Source organism: Nematostella vectensis, chromosome 6 (assembly GCF_932526225.1).
Source record: "Nematostella vectensis chromosome 6, jaNemVect1.1, whole genome shotgun sequence".
NCBI classification, from domain to species: Eukaryota; Metazoa; Cnidaria; class Anthozoa; order Actiniaria; family Edwardsiidae; genus Nematostella; species Nematostella vectensis.
The window spans coordinates 14630732-14654425 of record NC_064039.1 but is presented as its reverse complement, the minus strand read 5'-3'; the positions used below and the strand labels follow the sequence as shown (position 1 = coordinate 14654425).

The following is a 23694-nucleotide window of genomic DNA, read 5'->3' as shown; positions in this document are numbered from 1 at the left end:
TCTAAATCGCTGAGTACGATACGAATAACAAAAAAAAAAACAAGACAGGATAGTCCTTAAAGATTAAATTTTCGAGATAGCAAACCGGAGACCAGTGAATTCTCCAACTTTGTAAGAGCAGATGTACCCCACATAATAACCCCGAACTTGGGCAGAAACCAGTCATTACAGCTAACAACCTTATTTGCCTGCTTATACTGTTATTTAAGGAGAATGCATTGTTTTTCATTTAAAAAATGCCAATTTTGATGCCGTTGTCTCCAGCAAGCCAGGGGTTAGTATAGTGTTAAAATTAATAGTTTGGAACTCCTTTTTTACGCTTTCATTTAATATTTAATAGTTTCAATAAACCAGCCCTTTCGCCTCATTCAAACTGGAATATAAGTGTAGCTTTGTTCTTTGACTGACTGGCAAAAAATGCCAGTTTTGATGCCGTTGTAGTTTTGGAACTTGATATAAAATTCCTTTGTTACGCTCTCAGTCATCTATTTGTTTTCATTTAATAATTTCAATAAACAGCCCAGTCGCCTTATTTAAACTGATGAGTGTAGCTTTGCTCTTTGACTCTTCCAAAAATGTGTTTGCGGCTTTTACTGCGGTTAAAGGATTATGAGCTAGATCAAGAGAGTAAGAGAATATAAACGCCACTAGTAAGAACAGTCAAATAACGATAATTCGAACCTCAAAGGTAAATAAACAAAATTGTTATATGTAAATAGTAATGAATATGAAGAAAAATATATGAAGATAGAAAGAAAGGGGTATTTTCGAGATAGGGGTATGTTCGAGATAGGGGTATGTTCGAGTCAGGGATATGTTCGAGTCAGGGGTATGTCCGAGATAGGGGTATGTTCGAGATAGGGGTATGTTCGAGATAGGGGTATGTTCGAGATAGGGGTATGTTCGAGTCAGGGGTATGTTCGAGATAGGGGTATGTTCAAGATAGGGGTATGTTCGAGATAGGGGTATATGTTCGAGTCAGGGATATGTTCGAGATAGGGGTATGTTCGCGTCAGGGGTATGTTCGAGAGGGGTATGTTCGAGTCAGGGGTATGTTCTAGATAGGGGTATGTTTGAGTCAGGGGTATTTTCCAGTCAGGGGTATGTTCGTGTCAGGGGTATGTTCGAGATGAGGGTATGTTCGTGTCAGGGGTATGTTCGAGATAGGGGTGTGTTTGAGTCAGGGGTATGTTCGTGTTAGGGGTATGTTCGAGTCATGGGCATGTTCGAGATAGGGGTATGTTCGTGTCAGGGGTATGTTCGAGTCAAGGGTATGTTCGAGTCAAGGGTATGTTCGAGTCAGGGGCATGCAGAGTATTCTACTATGAACGTAGAGTAATTCAACTCGAAGAAACAAATATCCAAATTTATTGAAATGACACTAACTATGAATCCATACCAATGCTAGTTCCTAGTTACTTGTGATCTTTAGTTTCTAACAATGTTGTATAACTTGTGCTTAAGAATGGATAGAATTAGAATCTAGTATTGTGTTTTTGTGACCCAACTAAGACATTAAATTTAACCGAAAGTAAAAGCTGTAGGAATCATTATTATGAGATACAAAGAAGTGACAGAAATATTCGCTTTGAAATAAATAAAGGAATCTTGAATAATACTTTTCTACAAAGAACAGATTGAGACACAAACAACTGACAGAAAATTGCTCTGAAATAAATAACACAAATAAAAAATAACTACTTGATAATAGTGATTGCTAAATTCATACAAACCTACCAGTAGTCTGAGGGGTTAGATGGGTTATCTGTAACCACCCTACATCTCTCCCCCTCTTTCTAATGTGCTGGGTCGCGTGTAACGCTTTCAATAACAAACTAACTTGACATGAATACAAATGTGCATCTCATGCTTTTGGATAAAATTATGAACAATTTCTAATAATTCGAAATAAATTCTGGTGATTGTCAAATAGTGATAATAAAAGCCCCATATTTACACATGGAAGCAATTCCAAATAATCTTAATCAAAGGGCGCGGTCTATGGGGCAAAGAGGGTGGGGTTTGAAGTTGTACTGAGTCATGGTGAGAGAAGCGGACCCATGATAACACTCTTTTGTGCTAGAATTATACTAAAATACCCTGGATGTCGTAGGTTCTTGTACCGATAAGGCCTATTGTCTCGGCCTATTTGTGAGAGAAGCCTGAGACACTCTGGCAACCAGGGTAAGGAACAGGAGGACTCCCTGGCCCCTTTGCAACCACGCCCTTATTAATAAATATTATGAGTTCATTACAACTTCGAGCAGCCCACGGCCAAAAATCCTGTACCAAGATAGTTTCCATGATCTTACATACTTTTAGGGTATAGCTTTGTTATATGTTAAATCGATATTGTTTGCATGATAAACACTTTGAAAATTTATACAGGAAAGCCTTTCGGGTTGAAATTGACGTTTCAAGTGATTCAGAAAATCAATGCCTCTTGGAGAATTCGAAATCAATTTAAACAGCTTCAACTAAGGATATTTAAATGGAAACACTACGCATGATTACTGATATGAATACGTTTTTAAAGACACCAAAACTATTGCTGCAAATTTTAAAATTTTTTGGTACAAGATTTTTGTCCAATTGAGGAAAATTGCTTTATATACTGTTGAAATATACCTTGAGCAAAGACCATCGTTAATTATTCAAAAAGGCATGTTTGCCTGCATTCCCTTTCTTTGAGCGTAATCTCCCTAGTTTTCCCTAATATATTACTAAAGCTCGATTATCTTTGTCTGGCACTTCCGGCGCCTGTGTTTCTTCTGTTCCACAAGGCCATCCGGGGAATCCACGTGATTATGAGTCAGCCGAGGGGACCTGTTCCGAGCGGTCCGGTTTGCAAATGACAAGTTAGAAAGCTTACTGCGTAAGTCAGAAAATGATGCGCGGCTTTTGGACTGGGCACTAGCGAAAAGATTGCGAGACTGGGTGCCAGGTGAGCGGTTGCCAGGCGAACGGTTGCCAAGCAACCGACCGGTAAAACGAAACCGGTTGGTAGATTCCTGTGGCGATATTTCTGCGGTGCCCTCGCCTGCCGCAGACTTGACATCGTCCGAGCTCGCCAAGCTCTTGTAGCTAACCTGGAATATCCGCGAGCCTTGAAAATTCAGGTTCACGGCTGGACTCTTGCCAGACTGGGCACTAACCCCGATCACTTCCGCTTGCGGGTTAACTTCCGGTTGAGGAACAGCTGACAGGTCATCCCCATCTGCGGGCTCAGGGAGCAGATTTTGAATACTCGAATCACCCTCCATACTACTGTCTATTTTTTCGTTTCTTTCTGTTGACTTAGCTAAGTTGTGACCATTTTCTCCAAACATTTTGGAGCCATTCTCTGCCATGTTGTCGCTTCCTTCTTTAGCCCCTTGCTGCTCTGCTCGCATTTGCATTTCCAATAGTTCCTCTCCCGCTTTCTCGAACATCTCATCGGTCGCACCCGAATCCGAATCATCGCCGCTGACCGAGCTACTAGCACTGCTAGTTGGCGCACTGAAGGTTCCAGTCCTCTCGCGCACCCCATTAAAATCCTCGTCCACGACGCTCCGTAGGAGGCATGAGTCCGAGTAAGGTCGCGGCATGTCCCCCACGCGGGCCTCAAGGAATGACTGAAGGGTCTTAGGGGGTGTTTTGTCTCTCAGTCGAGTCTGGAAAGTGGAGTTCTCCTCGTGCGCGGCCAGCTCGTGTTTACTCTTAACCTTGGCATTGGGCTTGGACCACCCGCTGAGTCGCGACTTAGATGAGATCTGGATGACATCAGGTAGGGGCTTGCTTCTTTTCCTTCAGGATTACAAGAGAAAGCGTTGCATACTTAGACAAACAAACACAAAGAATCTGAAGATAAGGTCACAAGACCTTTATAACCATTGCATACTTGGACAAACAAACACAAAGAATCTGAAGATAGTAATGAATATTTATGAGAGGTCACAAGCCATTTATAAACCATTACATACTTAGACAAACAAACGCTAAGAGAGTCTAAACATGATCATTTATATGCCGGAAAGGTCACAAGACGAAGCATCACATAGTTACTCAGACACACACAAAGAACATTAAAGCCGCATTGTCACCAGTTCACTTCCGGAGGTCCGACGGAAACCTCAACCGTTAAAAGACAAAATAATCTATTAGAGTCCGAGATATTTAACATGCCATCCGCTCTAAATTATCAATCACATCCTCGAAGAAACTTGCAATATACACACTGCTTTCAATATTTTGAAATATTTTTCGCGTTTGCCATTAAAAATCATCGGAGATTGTAGCGTAATCGACCGGAAGTAAACTGGTGACAATGCGGCTTTAACATCATAATTAATATTCGTAAAAGGTCACACTTGTGCTCTTCATCTAGGGCTCTCATATTTACCTAAGGCTCTTACCTGTCGAGTTTAGTCTCTGTGATTTTCAGACCAAGTGCACCACGAGCCGTGCTGAACGCGTCTGCGATACCGAGCAAAACAGCTACAAATAAAAAAGAAAGGTTATTTACCATCTATCGGCAACTGTAGATAACATATTGTAAATCGATGGTACCCCAGGAAGGAAGCAACAGGGAACTGAGAAGTTTGAGCCTTGATCACCTACGCCAGGTGATCTGTACAGAAGTTAAGCAAGTCAACGTAACCATAGCCAACCTCGTCCCCAGTGAGCAGTTTTGTAGGTTCGAGATTTCTGTCGTCTTGTCTAGGTGGTCACTGGTCCAGCCTTCACTGGTCCCCCACAGCCTTCTTTTCCGACCTGCCGTCATCTTGAAATGGATCGCCATTTTGACTTTTTGACAGAGAATGACCTGGGGAGGAGGTTGAGCGATAACAAGGGACTAGATCTGATCATATGAAACCCAACCAGTGGTCCAAGGCGAATATTCCAAAGTCTCTCTTGCAGAACATACATTTGGCCACTTCCATGGGAAAAATTCCAATATTTCTCTCAAAGAACATACCATTAGCTTCTTCCATGGGAACAATTCCAATTTTTCTCTCAGAAAACATACCATTGGCCTTCCATGGGGTAAATTTCAAGGTCCCTATCGGAGACATACCTTTGGCCTCTTCCATGGAAAAAATTCAAATGTTTCTCTCAAAGAACATACCTTTGGCCTCTTCCATGGTAAAAAAATTCCAATGTTTCTTTCAAAGAAAATACCATTGGCCTTTTCCATGGGGTAAATTTCAAGGTCCCTCTCGGAGAACATACCTTTGGCCTCTTCCGGAGTGCGGTGTTGGATAGTCCTCAATGTGTGAAAGTGACCGCTGACACCCTGTATCTTGAAGTGCACGCGGATGAACAGGTATCGCGTGTTGAAGTGCGGCTCAAACCCTGAGTCAAACCAGCCAATCACAGATAATTAACATGTCAAACCAACCAATCACAAATAATTAATGAGTCAAACGAACCAATCAGAAATTTAAAGCACAGAATATGTCAAACCAACCAATCACATTTAATCAACAGGTCAAGCCAAACAATCACAGACAATTAAAATGTCAAACCATTCAATCACAGAAAAATAAAGCAAAGAGCATGTAATGCCAACCACTCACGGAATGCAGAGCGCTCGACTGGACGCCAAGAGTAAACAAAGTAACATGACCAGTAGTAGACATTGGGGGTCAAACTAACCAATCATAAACTACTTAAGCACAGGATATGTCGAATTAACCAATCACAAACAAAGAAATATTGACCAATCATACTCAATTTCAAACAAATATTTCAAACAAATATAAGGATCTTGAAAGCCCTAACAAATTTAAAAAAATTCAGTTATCACGACAAATCAATAATAAATCCTACATCATACTATTAGCTTACCGATCTCGATTTTCTCCACATCTTCGATCGCGATTCGTTCATACTGAGTTATCTGCTCAGCTTCATCGTCATAGCTAGGAAACAGACAAAAAAAATACCTCACATGGCTACACTTAGAAGGCGATGAGAAAAGAGATCGGACGAAAATAAGGCTCCACGCGGCTACAGATATAAAGGGGATACTCTCCTTCCCATGTACTGTTCCCTTCAAATGAATGAAAGACAAGAACGTCTACACTAGCATATAAGGGATCATCCGACATCACATGCTGCAATAACTTTCAGCAAAAATATTAGTAGTTCGAGGAGAAACATGACTTAACGCTTAAAATAAGCTCATTTCAGATCTAATAAGGCGGAAAATTTCTCTAAGTACTTAGTGAGTAATAACAAACAAAATATAAAATGCTACTTTTTAAAATTTATGCGACTTTTTGTAAAGTGTCTTTTAAATTTGAGCTTTTCGTCCCTGAGCTCATACATAGCGCAAGAATGATCAAGGGAAAAAAATCTTAAAAAGCAAAAATTTGGATATGTGCATTTTGGCCTTACGTTATTTGTGTTTCAAAAATCAGTTGGGAATATAAGGAACCGATGGCCATTGTAAGAAATTGTGTCTTCTTTCTCTATCTCGAATTGCGAATTTTCCAGGTTTTCATGGAGTGACATGGAGGAGTCGCATGGAGGAGTCGCATGGGGGAGTCACATGGAGGAGTCGCATGGAGGAGTCGCATGGGGGAGTCGCATGGGGGAGTCACATGTAGGAGTCGCATGGAGGAGTCGCATGGGGGAGTCACATGTAGGAGTCGCATGGAGGAGTCGCATGGGGGAGTCACATGGAGGAGTCGCATGGAGGAGTCGCATGGAGGAGTCGCATGGAGGAGTCACATGGAGGAGTCGCATGTAGTAGTCGCATGGAGGAGTCGCATGGAGGAGGCGCATGTAGGAGTCGCATGGGGGAGTCACATGGAGGAGTCGCATGGGGGAGTCACATGGAGGAGTCGCATGGAGGAGTCGCATGGAGGAGTTGCATGTAGGAGTCGCATGTAGGAGTCGCATGGGAGAGTCGCATGGAGGAGTCACATGGAGGAGTCACATGGAGGAGTCGCATGGAGGAGTCACATGGAGGAGTCGCATGGAGGAGTCGCATGGAGGAGTCGCATGGAGGAGTCGCATGGAGGAGTCGCATGGAGGAGTCACATGGAGGAGTCGCATGGGGGAGTCGCATGGGGGAGTCACATGGAGGAGTCGCATGGAGGAGTCGCATGGAGGAGTCACATGGAGGAGTCACATGGGGAGTCGCATAGGGGAGTCACATGGGGGAGTCGCATGGGGGAGTCGCATGGGGGAGTCGCATGGAGGAGTCGCATGGAGGAGTCGCATGGAGGAGTCGCATGGGGGAGTCGCATGGAGGAGTCACATGGAGGAGTCGCATGGAGGAGTCACATGGGGGAGTCACATGGAGGAGTCACATGGGGGAGTCACATGGAGGAGTCACATGGAGGAGTCGCATGGAGGAGTCACATGGGGGAGTCGCATGGGGGAGTCGCATGGGGGAGTCACATGGGGGAGTCCCATGTAGGAGTCGCATGGAGGAGTCGCATGGGGGAGTCACATGGGGGAGTCGCATGGAGGAGTCGCATGGGGGAGTCGCATGGGGGAGTCGCATGGGGGAGTCGCATGGAGGAGTCGCATGGGGGAGTCACATGGGGGAGTCACATGGAGGAGTCACATGGAGGAGTCGCATGGAGGAGTCGCATGGGGGAGTCACATGGAGGAGTCGCATGGGGGAGTCGCATGGGGGAGTCGCATGGAGGAGTCGCATGGAGGAGTCGCATGGGGGAGTCGCATGGGGGAGTCGCATTGGGGAGTCGCATGGAGGAGTCACATGGAGGAGTCGCATGGAGGAGTCGCATGGGGGAGTCACATGGAGGAGTCGCATGGAGGAGTCACATGGAGGAGTCACATGGGGGAGTCGCATGGGGGAGTCGCATGGGGGAGTCACATGGGGGAGTCGCATGGGGGAGTCGCATGGAGGAGTCGCATGGGGGAGTCACATGGGGGAGTCGCATGGAGGAGTCGCATGGGGGAGTCGCATGGAGGAGTCGCATGGGGGAGTCGCATGGGGGAGTCGCATGGGGGAGTCGCATGGGGGAGTCGCATGGGGGAGTCGCATGGGGGAGTCGCATGGGGGAGTCGCATGGAGGAGTCGCATGGGGGAGTCGCATGGGGGAGTCGCATGGGGGAGTCACATGGAGGAGTCACATGGAGGAGTCGCATGGGGGAGTCACATGGAGGAGTCGCATGGAGGAGTCGCATGGAGGAGTCGCATGGAGGAGTCGCATGGGGGAGTCGCATGGAGGAGTCGCATGGAGGAGTCACATGGAGGAGTCGCATGGGGGAGTCACATGGAGGAGTCGCATGGAGGAGTCGCATGGGCGAGTCGCCTGGGGGAGTCACATGGGGGAGTCGCATGGAGGAGTCGCATGGAAGATTCGCATGGAGGAGTCACATGGAGGGGTCGCATGGAAGATTCGCATGGAGGAGTCACATGGAGGAGTCGCATGGAGGAGTCACATGGAGGAGTCGCATGGAGGAGTCACATGGAGGAGTCGCATGGAGGAGTCACATGGAGGAGTCGCATGGAGGAGTCACATGGAGGAGTAGCATGGAGGAGTCGCATGGAGGAGTCGCATGGAGGAGTCGCATGGAGGAGTCACATGGAGGAGTCGCATGGAGGAGTCACATGGAGGAGTCACATGGGGGAGTCACATGGAGGAGTCACATGGGCGAGTCACATGGGGGAGTCGCATGGAGGAGTCACATGGGGGAGTCGCATGGGGGAGTCGCATGGGGGAGTCGCATGGAGGAGTCGCATGGAGGAGTCACATGGAGGAGTCACATGGAGGAGTCGCATGGGGGAGTCGCATGGAGGAGTCGCATGGAGGAGTCGCATGGAGGAGTCGCATGGGGGAGTCGCATGGAGGAGTCGCATGGAGGAGTCGCATGGAGGAGTCGCATGGAGGAGTCGCATGGAGGAGTCGCATGGAGGAGTCACATGGAGGAGTCGCATGGAGGAGTCGCATGGAGGAGTCGCATGGGGGAGTCGCATGGGGGAGTCACATGGAGGAGTCGCATGGGGGAGTCGCATGGGGGAGTCGCATGGAGGAGTCGCATGGGGGAGTCGCATGGGGGAGTCGCATGGAGGAGTCGCATGGGGGAGTCGCATGGGGGAGTCGCATGGGGGAGTCACATGGAGGAGTCACATGGAGGAGTCGCATGGGGGAGTCACATGGAGGAGTCGCATGGAGGAGTCGCATGGAGGAGTCGCATGGAGGAGTCGCATGGGGGAGTCGCATGGAGGAGTCGCATGGAGGAGTCACATGGAGGAGTCGCATGGGGGAGTCACATGGAGGAGTCGCATGGAGGAGTCGCATGGGCGAGTCGCCTGGGGGAGTCACATGGGGGAGTCGCATGGAGGAGTCGCATGGAAGATTCGCATGGAGGAGTCGCATGGAGGGGTCGTATGGAAGATTCGCATGGAGGAGTCACATGGGGGAGTCACATGGGGGAGTCGCATGGAGGAGTCACATGGAGAAGTCGCATGGAGGAGTCGCATGGGGGAGTCACATGGAGGAGTCACATGGAGGAGTCGCATGGAGGAGTCACATGGAGGAGTCGCATGGAGGAGTCACATGGAGGAGTCGCATGGAGGAGTCACATGGAGGAGTCGCATGGAGGAGTCACATGGAGGAGTAGCATGGAGGAGTCGCATGGAGGAGTCGCATGGAGGAGTCGCATGGAGGAGTCACATGGAGGAGTCGCATGGAGGAGTCACATGGAGGAGTCACATGGGGGAGTCACATGGAGGAGTCACATGGGCGAGTCACATGGGCGAGTCGCATGGAGGAGTCACATGGGGGAGTCGCATGGGGGAGTCGCATGGGGGAGTCACATGGAGGAGTCGCATGGAGGAGTCACATGGAGGAGTCACATGGAGGAGTCGCATGGGGGAGTCGCATGGAGGAGTCGCATGGAGGAGTCGCATGGAGGAGTCGCATGGGGGAGTCGCATGGAGGAGTCGCATGGAGGAGTCGCATGGAGGAGTCGCATGGAGGAGTCGCATGGAGGAGTCGCATGGAGGAGTCACATGGAGGAGTCGCATGGAGGAGTCGCATGGAGGAGTCGCATGGGGGAGTCGCATGGGGGAGTCACATGGAGGAGTCGCATGGAGGAGTCACATGGAGGAGTCGCATGGAGGAGTCGCATGGAGGAGTCGCATGGGGGAGTCGCATGGGGGAGTCGCATGGGGGAGTCGCATGGAGGAGTCGCATGGAGGAGTCGCATGGGGGAGTCACATGGGGGAGTCGCATGGGGGAGTCGCATGGGGGAGTCGCATGGAGGAGTCGCATGGGGGAGTCACATGGGGGAGTCGCATGGGGGAGTCACATGGGGGAGTCGCATGGAGGAGTCACATGGGGGAGTCGCATGGGGGAGTCACATGGGGGAGTCGCATGGGGGAGTCACATGGGGGAGTCGTATGGGGGAGTCGCATGGGGGAGTCGCATGGGAGAGTCACATGGGGGAGTCGCATGGGAGAGTCACATGGGGGAGTCGCATGGGCGAGTTGCATGGGCGAGTCTCATGGGCGAGTCGAATAAGGAGGCCACTCCGTACCTGGCCACATAGTAGGCGTGGTATGTGAGCAGGAGGATCACGTCCTGGTCCTGGGTTGCGCTCTCGCCCTCGGGACTGCAACACAGAAGCAAACAAAGTAAGTGCACTAATGGCGCTTTTATAAGCAGTAATTGCAGCTTGCGTTTCATCACCATCGAGAGTTATCAAGCCATGTCAAGGCACTAGCTGGTCATGTGACTTTTTGGGTCGCAAATTGAAGCCAATATAAGCACAGGAATGACTGCGCTCGTCACGCCAGAAAACGACGAACAAAATAAATATTAAATTGGAAATAAGCCCTAAATAAGTTGCTTTTTGTTGTTGTTATTATGCCGCCAAAAGCGCGCACGACTTTGACACCCAAAAAGTCACGTGATCTGTTAGTGCAAGTATCATATTGCTAGGTTAGAGCAGAAATCATTCAATTATATTTCATTGTTTTTTGTACAGTTGATCATTAGGCCAAGATTATAGATCCTGACTAGTACGCTATTGTCGATATACAGAGGAACTTTGATAACGTGGATTAGGATAACTAGACTTCTTCTGAAGGCCCGAGTAAGGGCGGTTCCACTGTAGTACCGTTATACACACTGCCTTTACTTATTTAAATCCACCTACGTGAAAAAGGGATCGACTAGCGCCCAGCCCCCTAGACACTCCTCGGACTGAGAGAGCAAGAGCCACTGGCAATGGATAACGAGCTGCGCCACGCACTCCTCGCGCTCCATGGTCCACTGCTCCTCCTCCTGCCCGTCACTCCGCAACGCGTCAATCAGGGCCGAGAGGTCCTCGGTCGGAGGGTTACCCAGCATCATATCTAGAAAACATATCAAACAGGTATTGTCCTTTAAAGGAATGGACTATGAGAGACTGGGGTGATGGCGCGAAAACGTCTGTGGTATAGAAAATAATGCATATAGCCGAGCGGAGAGGGTTAACAAGTGTTATATATGAGCCTGTGGTATAGAAAATAAGGCACATAGCCGAGGGGGGGGGGGGGACGAGTTTTATATACGAGCCTGTGGTATAGAAAATAATGCACATAGCCGAGGGGAGAGGGTTAACAAGTGTTATATACGAGCCTGTGGTATAGAAAATAATGCATATAGCCGAGGGGAGAGGGTTAACAAGTGTTATATACGAGCCTGTGGTATAGAAAATAATGCATATAGCCGAGGGGGGGGGGGGGGGGGTAACGAGTTTTATATACGTGCTTTATTATATATTTAGGTGGAAGCAAATACTAGGAGTGACTGATCATTGCTTTTATTATGATATGTAAAGTATGCAAGCCCCTTCGAGAGACCCTGGAAGACGGTGTCGTTTGCTGTTGCTGTTGTTGTTGTATTTATTTTTCAAGAAAAACACGCAGCAGGAGTATACGGGTCGGAACAAGGAACAATAATAAATCAATCCAAGAAAGGACCAAAGGAAACGCGGAAAGTAACGTCAACAACGGACAGTGCAAAGTCCGAGACGTCAAACTTCCTCGGAAACCCTGAGTTTTTTTTTTTCTTGCGTGAGCGACACGAGTGACACAAGACTACGACCTGGGTTTACCAGGGTGGACGTGAAATATACTCTGATACATTTCAGTTGTTTTGCTCCAAACAACGAGGGAAAAATACCTGTCGAGTAATGGGGGGTTTTATTCGCTTAGCCAGAAACGAGGTCTTATATTTATCCTTACATATCTGGAACAATAAGACGAGTTTTAAAATCAAAATTCTATCTAGTTTAACATTGATTACAGGATTATGGGGTTATGGAGCGTTCGAATTCGTTTTTTCTTGAAAATCATCCGGACCATTTAGATTTTGGTGTGGTATTGGTCTTGTACTCGCTGAAATCTAGAGTATACCTATTGTCATCGAATGTAATACTCATTGAATTTCACACGAAATTAAGCCATTTGTGACTACGGTATCGTTAGTAAGTCTTCTTGGCAACGCTCCCCTTGAAGTCGTCCCTAGATAGTTTCTTCAATCTAAGGTTCATCTCATTGTCATAGATGCTTACCTATCAGGGTTTGGCGATAGGCTGCCTTGAATCGATTCAAGTAATATCTACAACAGATCAATCGAGTATTGAATTCAAAACAGCCGAATGACATATTGGCAAGGATTTCAATTGTTAAAAAAGGCGCCCTTTCTTACCTGTTCGCGGAGTTGTATCCATCCTTCATCAAACCCGTAAACTTCCTCTCACCCGTCCGAGTGAAGTCACCCTAAAAACAATAGCGCTAGAACATTTACTTGGTCAATATTTCTCCTGAATAAAATGCAAAAAGGAAATATAAAACAAAAATCAAAAGTAAATTTGAACAGCCCTAAGACCACAGGTCCAAAAAAATCAAAACATCAAAAAAAAAAAATCTAAACTGACTGCGAAAATGTTATCAAACAGAAAAAAAAAACCTTCGTCAGATCATATCATTAATCATCTTTCTGGTTAGTAAACTGTAACCAGCATAGCACGCGTTTAGGTGGATTTAAGCGGAAATTTCATAAACCTAAGAAAACCCTTCGCTCGATCAAACCTTCCGATGAAACCGAAAAAGCGGCAAAATAACACCTTTTCAAGTGAAACGTCCTACTAAAATTTTACTCGAGTTGATCCATTTCTCTGTTAAACACAACCCTTTAAGTAGACCACCTAGTTTTTCCACGACATGCGTGTTAGCGCCTTGCGAATCTGACCGTTAGCGCCCTGGCACGAGTGGTGAAGGTCACCTTGAGGGCTGCTGTCCCAGCGTACTGGCGGCTGATGGCGTCGCCATTATTTGCCCACATCTCCTTGAAAGGCGCTCGTATGGATGCTGGTAGAGTTTGGTCTGGCATTAGCTTACCGAGCTTGCGAAGCTACAAAATCACAAAGCACATTAAACTTGCTCAGTCGACTGCTGTGTAGCTGTTTTCGGGGGCTGGGAGGGGAGGGGATGTTGTGCTAGGAATTTGAGGATGGGTCAGAGTTTGTTTGGTATCCCTTCATTTTGCATCTTATTGGTTCCATCCAAATCTTAAGTCCTTCCAACCGGCCCGTTTGAGCTTCAAACTTTATAGCAAACGAGCAAAAAGCCGTACATAATCCACGGCCTTTCACAGTTCACTTTCGCACCAAAATACTGGGAAACGGTCCTATCTGTCTAGGGATATTATTGAACGGCAATGCAAATATAGTCATCCACTTGCAGTTTACTGTATTTTACTCTTTATCTCCTTTACTCTTTACTCTTACTTTACTCATATTATACACGCAGCCCCTCTCGAAGGACCACAAAAAAGAAAGAATGGTTTACCAGTAGAATATATCGCGGCATGGTGTGCAAATGCAAGCTGTTGAAAGACGTATTTTTCAAACGCAGCTCATCACTTGTGATTTTACAAAATTAAATGGTTTCAGATGATTGATTTTTTTTCCCTTGATTGTTTTTTTTTGTTGTTGCTCATTACTTGTGATTTTACGAAACTAAATGGTCCCACTTTAGGGTAGTAGAGGGTTTGCTTGGTTTTTACCTGCATTTCCAGCAAGTGTCTGGCCAGGGCGGCCTGCACCACATTGGTCCTGTCCAGACAGTCCATGCAGTTGACCCTGAACACGCTTCGCTGTTCACAAATGATGCCTTTCGGGTCCGTCCTATACAAGCAAGAAGAAATCTTAGGCAAAAAAAACGACTGAAGGTACAACGAGAGATTTGGGGTGTGTCCTGTATGAGCAAGAAGAGAGCTTAGGCAAAGAAAACGACTGAAGGTACAACGAGAGATTTGGGGGGTGTCTTATACAAGCAAGAAGAGAGCTTAGGCAAAGAAAACGACTTAAGGTACAACGAGAGATTTGGGGTGTGTCCTATACAAGCAAGAAGAGAGCTTAGGCAAAGAAAACGACTTAAGGTACAACGAGAGATTTGTGGTGTGTCCTATACAAGCAAGAAGAGAGCTTAGGCAAAAAAAAAAAACGACTGAAGGTACAACGAGAGATCCCGGGTTTGGCCAATACGAGCAAGAAGAAAGTTTATGCAAGGAAGGCGACAGATGCGAAAACGCAACGAAAAATTCTGAAACTAGTAGCAGGCATAAATATTGGAATACTTTTAGTGTTGTGGTTAGAAAAAGATGAGCTTAGTCTAAAACACTGTACATCGTGAAACGCTTTTACACGTCTTGTTGCGTTTTTCCTAAATACATACATCTGCGTTCGAAATGTCTTCGATCTTTTCACATCGTGGTTTCGTAGGAGAAAAGGGTGAATAGAGTCAGACAGAACGCACTTTCACGTGCTGCTTTCGAATTCCCATTCCACTTTAATTTCCAATCCTATGGTTTTAATCTTATGGTATTCCTGGAAACAACCAGTCACACTGGTTAAATACTCGTTTGCTTATCCAATAGCGCGAGATGGTTAGTATGACGAGGCAATGTTTACGACCGAAGGTTTATAGTAATACTTTTTTGCTCACCAACAATATCTCATGTCCTTGATTACATCACCGATGCTGTCGACCAACACTGACACATTTTCAAACTTCATCCCACGGCTATATGGATAAAAAAACACTCAAGATATACACAACATGAACGGGCGGTTTATACAGTAAGACGAAATCAACGGCAAGGGCAAACAGTCTAAAGTAAGGTACGCTAGTAATAAGTATACGCTACCTCCCTCTCTTAACGAGCCGATTGAATCTCCATAAAGGTACATGTGGGCAACACAGTTATTTCTCTTGGGGGTACGAGATTTGGACTTTGTCAGACTACCTTATTAATGCTTATAGCAAGTTCCCCACCCCTCCCCCTCTAAGGCAACAACATTTACGAGTATTTGTGAAGGTCGAACTTGATGCAAAAGTCGAACGTGATGTCAGTTAAAAGAGGGCAGTTGTACGCTGGAATGTTCCCCCACCCCTTTCTCCTAAGGCAACAACACTTACCAGTATTCGTGAAAGTCAAACGTAATGTAAGTTAAAAGAGGGCAGTTGTACGCAAGAATGTGACGCATAAAAACATCACTAATAATCTGAAACAAATGAAACGAAACTCCTGTGACTAAGCCATTTCAAAGTTCAAACGACAGAACAAGCAATGTATTAGGCTCCCAGGTTAACCCACAGCAACTTCAGAGAGGGGACCTCCAACTGAACATTATCTAAGATTACAAGATATATGCCTTCTCCAACCTCATGAGAAAGCAGACTTCAACATGGGCCATATGGTCTGAGAAGTGGCAGCTTATTGTAGCTTTACAGTTGGATTGAGAAATTTCTCAAACAAAAGGTTTATACAGAGAGGAACTACTCTTCATCCACTCACTTTTTCTCTGCCTGTCTGATCAACAAGATTAACAACAACCTGATAACAAGAGAAATGTAAGGGTGATGATTGAGTTAGTGCAAATGTAGATGTTAGTAAAATGAGTTTAATTGAAAATCACTTATTTCCGGTAGTAATTTTCAAATCAGTCATTGAAAAAGCATCTTGTCAAGAGAGCTAGTTTATATTTTTACAGATGAAATCAACATTTAGAAACATTGTCTTACCACTCCTCCATAGAGGCTTAGCTGATGTGAAAAGTGGTGTCTGAACGCTGCCTGAGTATCCATTTCATCTAAATACAAACAATATTATGTATTTTACTCAAAATTTCATAAATTATTATTCTGTACACTGTAATTCTTGTTGGGACACCTCTAGACAAAAGTTTAATTAACAGGAATAAAATATGAAAAATATTTACACAAATGCTGCAACCCGTTTTAATTGCCAAAACAATATAAAAGGCTAATAAGAGAGTGCAATAAAATAATATTAATATTTCAATATAACAAGGAATATCGCCATATATCACATACCCTTTACACAGCCATAATCACACAACATAATTTTGCACTGCTATAAACTTATCACACAATATACCTTTGTCTAAACGAGGAGGGGGTCGGTATTTGTAACCAGGCTGACTCCAAAACACAGGAACAGACCCGCGTACTTGCACAAAGGACACAGAATGAATCTCTGTTCGAACAATCTGAAAAGGTTAAACACAAAACATGTATTAATCAATCTCACTTTTACAATCTGAAACAATAAACAAAAGAAAAAAAATTTTCTTCAATGTAAAAATAAATAAAAATAGCTGCATCATCAGTTAGTCTTAACATAACATTTTACTACTTCATAAGCACCCCAGGTTATTCTGGTGACTGTGCATGATTGTTGATGTAATAGTGAAGTATTTTGATGCTAATGTAAATTGGTAACTCTATGAAGTTGCCACCCTCTATGGAAAAGGCACTCTCCAAATCCATGAAATGCTACATGGTCTGTAGACTCTGTTAGCATATGTTGCTACTTTAACATGCATCTGACACTAAATTGTAAGTTAAACATTTCTGGTGGTGGTTATCAATGTGAGATATACTGTAAAGCAATTTTAATTGTAACAATACATTTTTTTGTAAACTTCCAATACAGTACTCTGAAGAGTGGAATAAAAGTACCTACTGCAATAAGTACTGTACCTACTGTACTGAACAAATCTTAAAAACTGAATAGCCAACCTGTATCCTAACAGACATGTCATTGATATTATATACTGACCATAACTAGCGTGTACTGCACAAGATTTTTTGGGCAAAATAATTAGTGTACCTTTTTTAGCACTTCATATCCTGTAGTCCAGTTAGTGTATGTATATCCTCTATTCAAAGAGCATTTGTCTGGTTCTAAGGGTGGCTGCTTAATAGAAGTATATACCATGATTGTATATAACAAAGATTCATAATATGGCTTTACCTGTTCTGTCTCAACATAGTTTGCAACCTCACCATCATCGTCAACACCCCTCCGCTTATACCGGGTACCTGCCATAGTGATGACTTTCAATCAGTTTGGGATGGCAGACCAAAGAATGTACTTACATATACTAAGATGCCAACATAAGAGTTATTTACAGTTCTGCAAATATTGCAAGACTAAACCAAACACCATATTTAAAGACTTTTTTTGTTTAGAAGTCACTGGATTTAATGCATCTCTCAAACATAGTGTCTGAAGATGTCAGTTCAATAACAGTGCTCTCTTTTTATTTTGAAATTACTATTCAACTTAGAACTACATAGTAATGGTAGCAAATAACATAGATGCAGCAATTATAAAAGTTTTTGCGTACTATATTAGTCCCTTGTGTGGTATCTTTGGGTCTATGGTATTATGGGGTCTATTCAGGGGCAGTACAAAAATACAGTATAAATACAGTATATGCTAAGTAGATTGGGACTGAATACATTTGGATTTTTTTCCTTGGGGAAAAGAGTTGGGTGGGAGTTGCTAACCATGTACATATGTGCACTGTACCCACCAGCCCTGAAAATACTTCTTCTGGAGATAAGTAGAAGGTCAAATTCCTCAGGTGGTAACGCCCCAATCTGAATATCACTCTGCTCCTCCATGTCATCCTCCTCAAACATGTTATGACAATGAACGATGGAGCAATAACCCTGGATAACAGGCAAGATCCAGCTAGAGGCCAGAGGGTCCTGTGAAAGAAAGGTGATACATTTTACTGATATCGAACAGCATTTCAATGTATAATAAAAGAAAAAATATAATAAAATTCTTGTGATCTTGCATACCTCATTATTAATAAGATCATGAAGCATGTGGCTGTTCCAGAAAAATCTTTTATCGACCTGAAAAAAAATTAAGCAACACAAAAATCACATAAAATTTGTTCAATAACCTATAGAATTGTAAGTACAGTAGCAAGCATTTTATCTTTGGGAGTTTAGGTTAATCCGTACGTATATATTCCTGATCATGGAAGATTTTTTAGGCATAACTTACGCGTTTCCAAAGAGGCAAGGAGTGGTCATAATGGTCACCACACTGCCGCTGAAGGGTGTTTGTGATATCACCAGTAGGAGAGTAATAGAATGAGTCTGAATCATTAAACATCTTTAACAGTTCCTAGAAAAAAAGAAGAAGTTTAACTTTAACTGGTCATAAACTCAGAAGGAGAAGATTTAGGCCTTCAAAATAACTTAAATTATTCATATAAGGTTTGGCATCCATCAAATTCTGTGCTCTGATCAACCCACAGATATTGTACACTTATATGACTGCAAGATTTTGTGCAAAGAAAATTATAAGTTGTTGGTCTCCATGCATGCAAGAAAGCCCTCCTTTTATCAGCTTCATTTTATCACTTTATCTAATCATCTTTTTATGCTTGAAATTCCAGGAAACTACTTTGTTTTCAGAAGGGTATTCATCATCCAAATTCACCCCTATGTTGGCTTTTTTCCTCATTTGGTCCTTCCCTGGAAGGTCATTTATGAGCTCAGGGTTGGCACCTATAGTGAGCTTCCAGCTGTGCTTCTTTTATTTAATTGTCTCAGTAATATCCAAATACTGTGTCCTGAATAAATTTTTCAATAATTCTGTACCTCAACAAGTCTACGTTCAAGCTTGTCCCTCTCTCTGTCTTTTGGTTCTTTAGTTGTACTCTACAAAGCAAAAGAAAATCTCAAAATGTTCTCTTACAGCTCAAATATCAGTGTCTAGTATATAAAACAGGTAGCACGTAAAAAACAGCTTTCTGTAACAGTAATGCATATTCATTCACAATTGTCTAATGAATTTGCTTTATTGTTGTGTACAGTGGAAAATCCATAGCAGACAACATCCATATAACGAACACTCATTTAGTGGACAACCTCCATATAATGGACCTTGGTTGAGAAGACAACCTCTATGTAACAGACCTTCATTGAGCAGACAATCTGCATAATTTTTAAGCAGATGACAATCATATAACAGACCTCCATTAAGCAGATCCCCTCCTTATATCAGGCCTCCATTAAGTGGATACCTCCATATAAGGAACCTCCATACAGTGGACAACCTCCATATAATAATGGATCTCAATCAAGTGGACAACCATATAACGGATACCTTACAAAGTCTTGATTCCTAACCTGAGATGGTGTCTGTTTTATGGGCTTAGGAGAATTGACAGATTTCCCACTTACTGTGCTTTTAACATTTTCTTTAATATTCGTTGCAGCAGTTTTGATTGATTTCCATGTTTGTTGGAAGCTTTTTTGCTGACCCTCTGTGTCTCTCTTAATGCCACGCCCTCCACTTTGATGTTTCTCACATGGCTGAAAGTGTCAGAAAATATATTACAAAGCTAAACATTTAGAGAAGCAAAGTTTTGTTGCAAGCTTGTATGAGTAACAAATTATGGCTCTCAAGATGATGGAAAAGAAAGTTAAAATCTTCATTGATAGATATACAAAAGGTGACAAAGAAGAAGAACTGGACAAGTTTATGTCCTGAAGGGCTACATGTCTTATTAGAATCTACAAAGTCATTAGTTTAGGTATGCAGTATGCATGGTGAGAATTATGAGTAAAAAGGCAATAGAAGATGAGATAACAACAAAGGGTAAAATAAATACTGTATGTGCATATAATGTATACCACCAGCATAATATTAGAGGAATATGGCATAGAGTTCTTTGAAATGTCAAGAGCATGTAAAGCAACCTCACATAGGTTATCATCAGGAGGTAAGACCAGGTACTAGTCATATTTGATGGGAACTGATAAAACTGGGAGTGGAGGGGTACTAGGGGAGCTATTGTCTGTGAGATTTATTGATCTTTTCTGGAATCCATTATTTGGACTATGAGTTTACTTACATCCAGTTCCAGCTCAGGTACAGTACATCTCCGGTTGAAAGGGGTAGGTATACTTACATCCAGTTCCAGCTCAGGTACATCTCCAGGTGAAAGGGGTAGGTATACTTACATCCAGTTCCAGCTCAGGTACATCTCCGGGTGAAAGGGGTAGGTATACTTACATCCAGTTCCAGCTGAGGTACATCTCCGGGTGAAAGGGGTAGGTATACTTACATCCAGTTCCAGCTCAGGTACATCTCCGGGTGAAAGGGGTAGGTATACTTACATCCAGTTCCAGCTCAGGTACATCTCCGGGTGAAAGGGGTAAGTATGCCACTCTGTCGACACGGTATACTTCATGATTACCAGGAAACAGCCCCAGCAATGTCCTTTTGGTAATAACCAATAATTTCCAATCACCGCCTATAAAACCCAGATAATACGATAAAGAAATGGTATTGCAGTGGCATTTTACTGAATGTGTCATATGCATATGTTTGAGAGCAGCAATGTAGTATTGCTCCCTATATGTGTAAATTACACATTACATACAATGCATTTAGCAACCACTATACATAGTCAAAATGAAAAAAAAAATGATATTCCAGGGCCGTAGCAGGGGGTGAGGCACTGAGGATATATACCTCCCTAATATTTAAAAAAATATAAAGAAACCACCAGTAAGGGCGTGGCTGTGCCCCCTAATATTCTCTTCATGTTTCTGTATCATGTCCCCCCTCAATATTTTGAGGCCTTCTACATAACCGTATGAAAATACAGTGGTTTATTTGCAAGGAAAGACCCATATCAAAATAACAATCTACTGAATTAAGTTGGATATGTTATTGATAATATTTGATTGAAAATATATTGTTACTTGTTTAAATTAGCCAATGGAAATGGTTGCTTGTGTGACTCAGCATTGAGTGGGAGCATAAAATGGTAGTGTGATTGGCCTTCTTTAAGCAATACCATACTGTGGAGGCTGAATATTAAGATTCACTCTCAAATACAATGTGATTATCAACTCTGTTCAATTTCTGCTCTGAAGAAGTCTTAACAAAGACAAATATTTGGGGACTACCAGTTTCTTGGAAAATAATATTCATTACTTTTTTTCAATGAAACAACTGCTTGGGTATTTTGCATGATATTATATATCTTATATTTAAATCATGCAAATATATAGTACTTTATATTCTATTTGGTATAAGGGTCTTACATACTTCATTTTGGGGAAAAATCTTTTTTTTCTTTTATTAAAAGAATTGGAGCTAAAAATGCATCTGAAGGAATTCATACTCTTTATGAATCGTTTGAAGAAATAAAAGTATTCTTAACATCAAATTTCATGTTTTAATCTATGTCTAATTGTATTCTTGTTAAAACTGTCTTGTGATTAATTTTTAAGCTGATAAAAAACTTCTCATAGAGAAAGAAAATAAATGATTACTTAAAAGCCTATACATGGAAATTTACATCATATGCAAAGATTTAAACAAAGGTACTGTATGTATGTTTTGTAGACTGTAATTTGAATAAAATAAACTGACATGTGGAACCTCAAAATTCTGGATCATCAAATTAACAAAAAATCTGATAAGTATCAGCTCAACACAATGAAAATACAGTACATAGCTATATTTAAAATTTTCTCTAGACAAAAGCCCTAAAAAGAAGAAATGGTTGAATCATAAATAGAAAAAATCATACATATAAAATTCCTAAAGTACTCATATGAAAGTTTAATTGAGATTCAAGTAAACAAAAGAAAAAGTAATAGTTTTGAGGTGTGGGAACCACGAAGATTGATTATTTGCATAAGTGTAAATTTTAATGGAGCAACAAATTTCCGGGCTGCGAAATAAAAAAGCACTCTTTACCAATTGAGAAGAGTATAAAATACCTGGATAGTAGTCATTACGTTATAGTTCTATTATAATTTTTAATCATGAACAGGGAAGAATTGTTATATTCAGGGCCAATCGATTAATACGAAAATATCAAATTCGAAACACGGTCTAAATTGAACTATTCAGGGAATAAACAAAAGCTCTACATGGACGACAAGCTTAACGAATTGAACTGAAGATGGAGTAAAACCTCACATACAAAGATCTTTGTTTGCTGGGCACGCGCAATTCATTGTTGTTGTTGTAAATAATTTTGAGATGAGTAAGTTGATGATGCCGGTGTCAACGTGCGATAAAAATATTGTAATTGGCGACAACATTTATCAATTTCCCCGTTTGTTTCAACATTTATCAATTTCCCCGTTTGTTTACATGGATAAAGAGCCATACAGTATGACTAAAGAAACCCATGGGAAACCTTTTGATATCAAATGAAGACATACCGGGGAAGAATTGTATTTTCCCTATCACACCATAAACGATGCCTTTGCAGACTGGATCGAAAGCTTCGTTAGGATGAACACCTTTGAAGATAAGACAATCACAGCTTAAAATACGCATGGTAATGGATTCATATCACAGAAATATCTGTCACGAGGGAACTATAGCCTCGACATCACCTTTGACAGGGGAATCGTTAGAAACAAGAGATGAGGCATAATACCTTGTCGAGGTACGAGACCTCCGTCGGATCGATTGCACCAAAGGCTGAAGTAAGCATCTTTGATAATGAAGTTATCCCTGGCCTGGTAGAGCTCCATGGCGTGTCTGTGTGTCAGTGTAAGGCTGATGTGTGTACATGTTAGCTTGGTTCATTCACCGATCACGCTTCACACTGGCCTCTGGCCGCCGCCATTATTTACAAGCAGCTAGATCTCCCATGAGACTTTGCAAGCTTCCTAGGCGTGAAGCTCGATCTCACGGGGGTAGGCACAGGACGCCCAAGCTCATTCTGGTTGTCTCGTGCGCGCGAATTGCTCGATATCTTTTCTTTTCTCTCCAGAAAAGAAGACGGGGGTGCTCGACCTATCTTTTAGGGTATAAAATTCTTACCAACTGCTATCTCTTAGGGTGTGTTTTAGAATTTTTCCGATTCTGCTATCTTTTAAGGGTTTTCACGCCGGGGGAGGAGGATTTTTCCGATTCTGCTATCTTTTAGGGTGTCTCACGCTAAATGGTGGCCCAATCACTCGAAACGTATTTTACAATAAACCACAAATCAACTGATCGGTTAACACTTTCGACTTTTTTGTCGGTAACATAACAATACAGGATCCGTCAGCCAATTTTAATTTTAAATAACGAGCATTGTTTTTCAGGGTAAAAAATTCCTACGGCCACACCCAATGTGCTATCTCTTAGGGGTAAGAATTGTTGTTGACCACGCCCTTAGTGCTATCCCTTAGGGTTAAAATTGATTTTGCTGTCGACCACCCGCGTCTGTTTTTCTCGAATTCCCCCCCCCCCCCCCCGGGACTAGGTGAAAGGATTATAGACCGCATTGCTGTATCAGGCATCGAAATGTTTGGGATACGATACAGTGCCCCACTCTCTGCTATAGCACACACTAAGGAAGGCTGCGCAAGAGAGA

General features: G+C 43.1%; 1 protein-coding gene across 1 annotated transcript; it reads right to left on the bottom strand.

Moving 5' to 3' along the window:
- Positions 1-1352: 1352 nt before the first annotated feature.
- LOC5515138 (phosphatidylinositide phosphatase SAC2) lies at positions 1353-22992 on the bottom strand. The gene is made up of 24 exons (XM_032384787.2): positions 22768-22992; positions 22547-22627; positions 20477-20613; positions 19538-19669; positions 18953-19012; positions 18351-18473; positions 18140-18196; positions 17866-18043; positions 17301-17368; positions 16422-16533; positions 16046-16113; positions 15819-15857; positions 15440-15525; positions 14966-15043; positions 14025-14145; positions 13242-13370; positions 12666-12736; positions 12529-12575; positions 11128-11326; positions 10507-10581; positions 5830-5903; positions 5212-5334; positions 4395-4476; positions 1353-3786 (listed from the first exon to the last, which is right to left on the bottom strand). Exons 1-24 carry the CDS (start codon positions 22862-22864, stop codon positions 2724-2726), a joined length of 3300 nt encoding a protein of 1099 aa, XP_032240678.2. The 5' UTR covers positions 22865-22992; the 3' UTR covers positions 1353-2723.
- Positions 22993-23694: the final 702 nt, after the last annotated feature.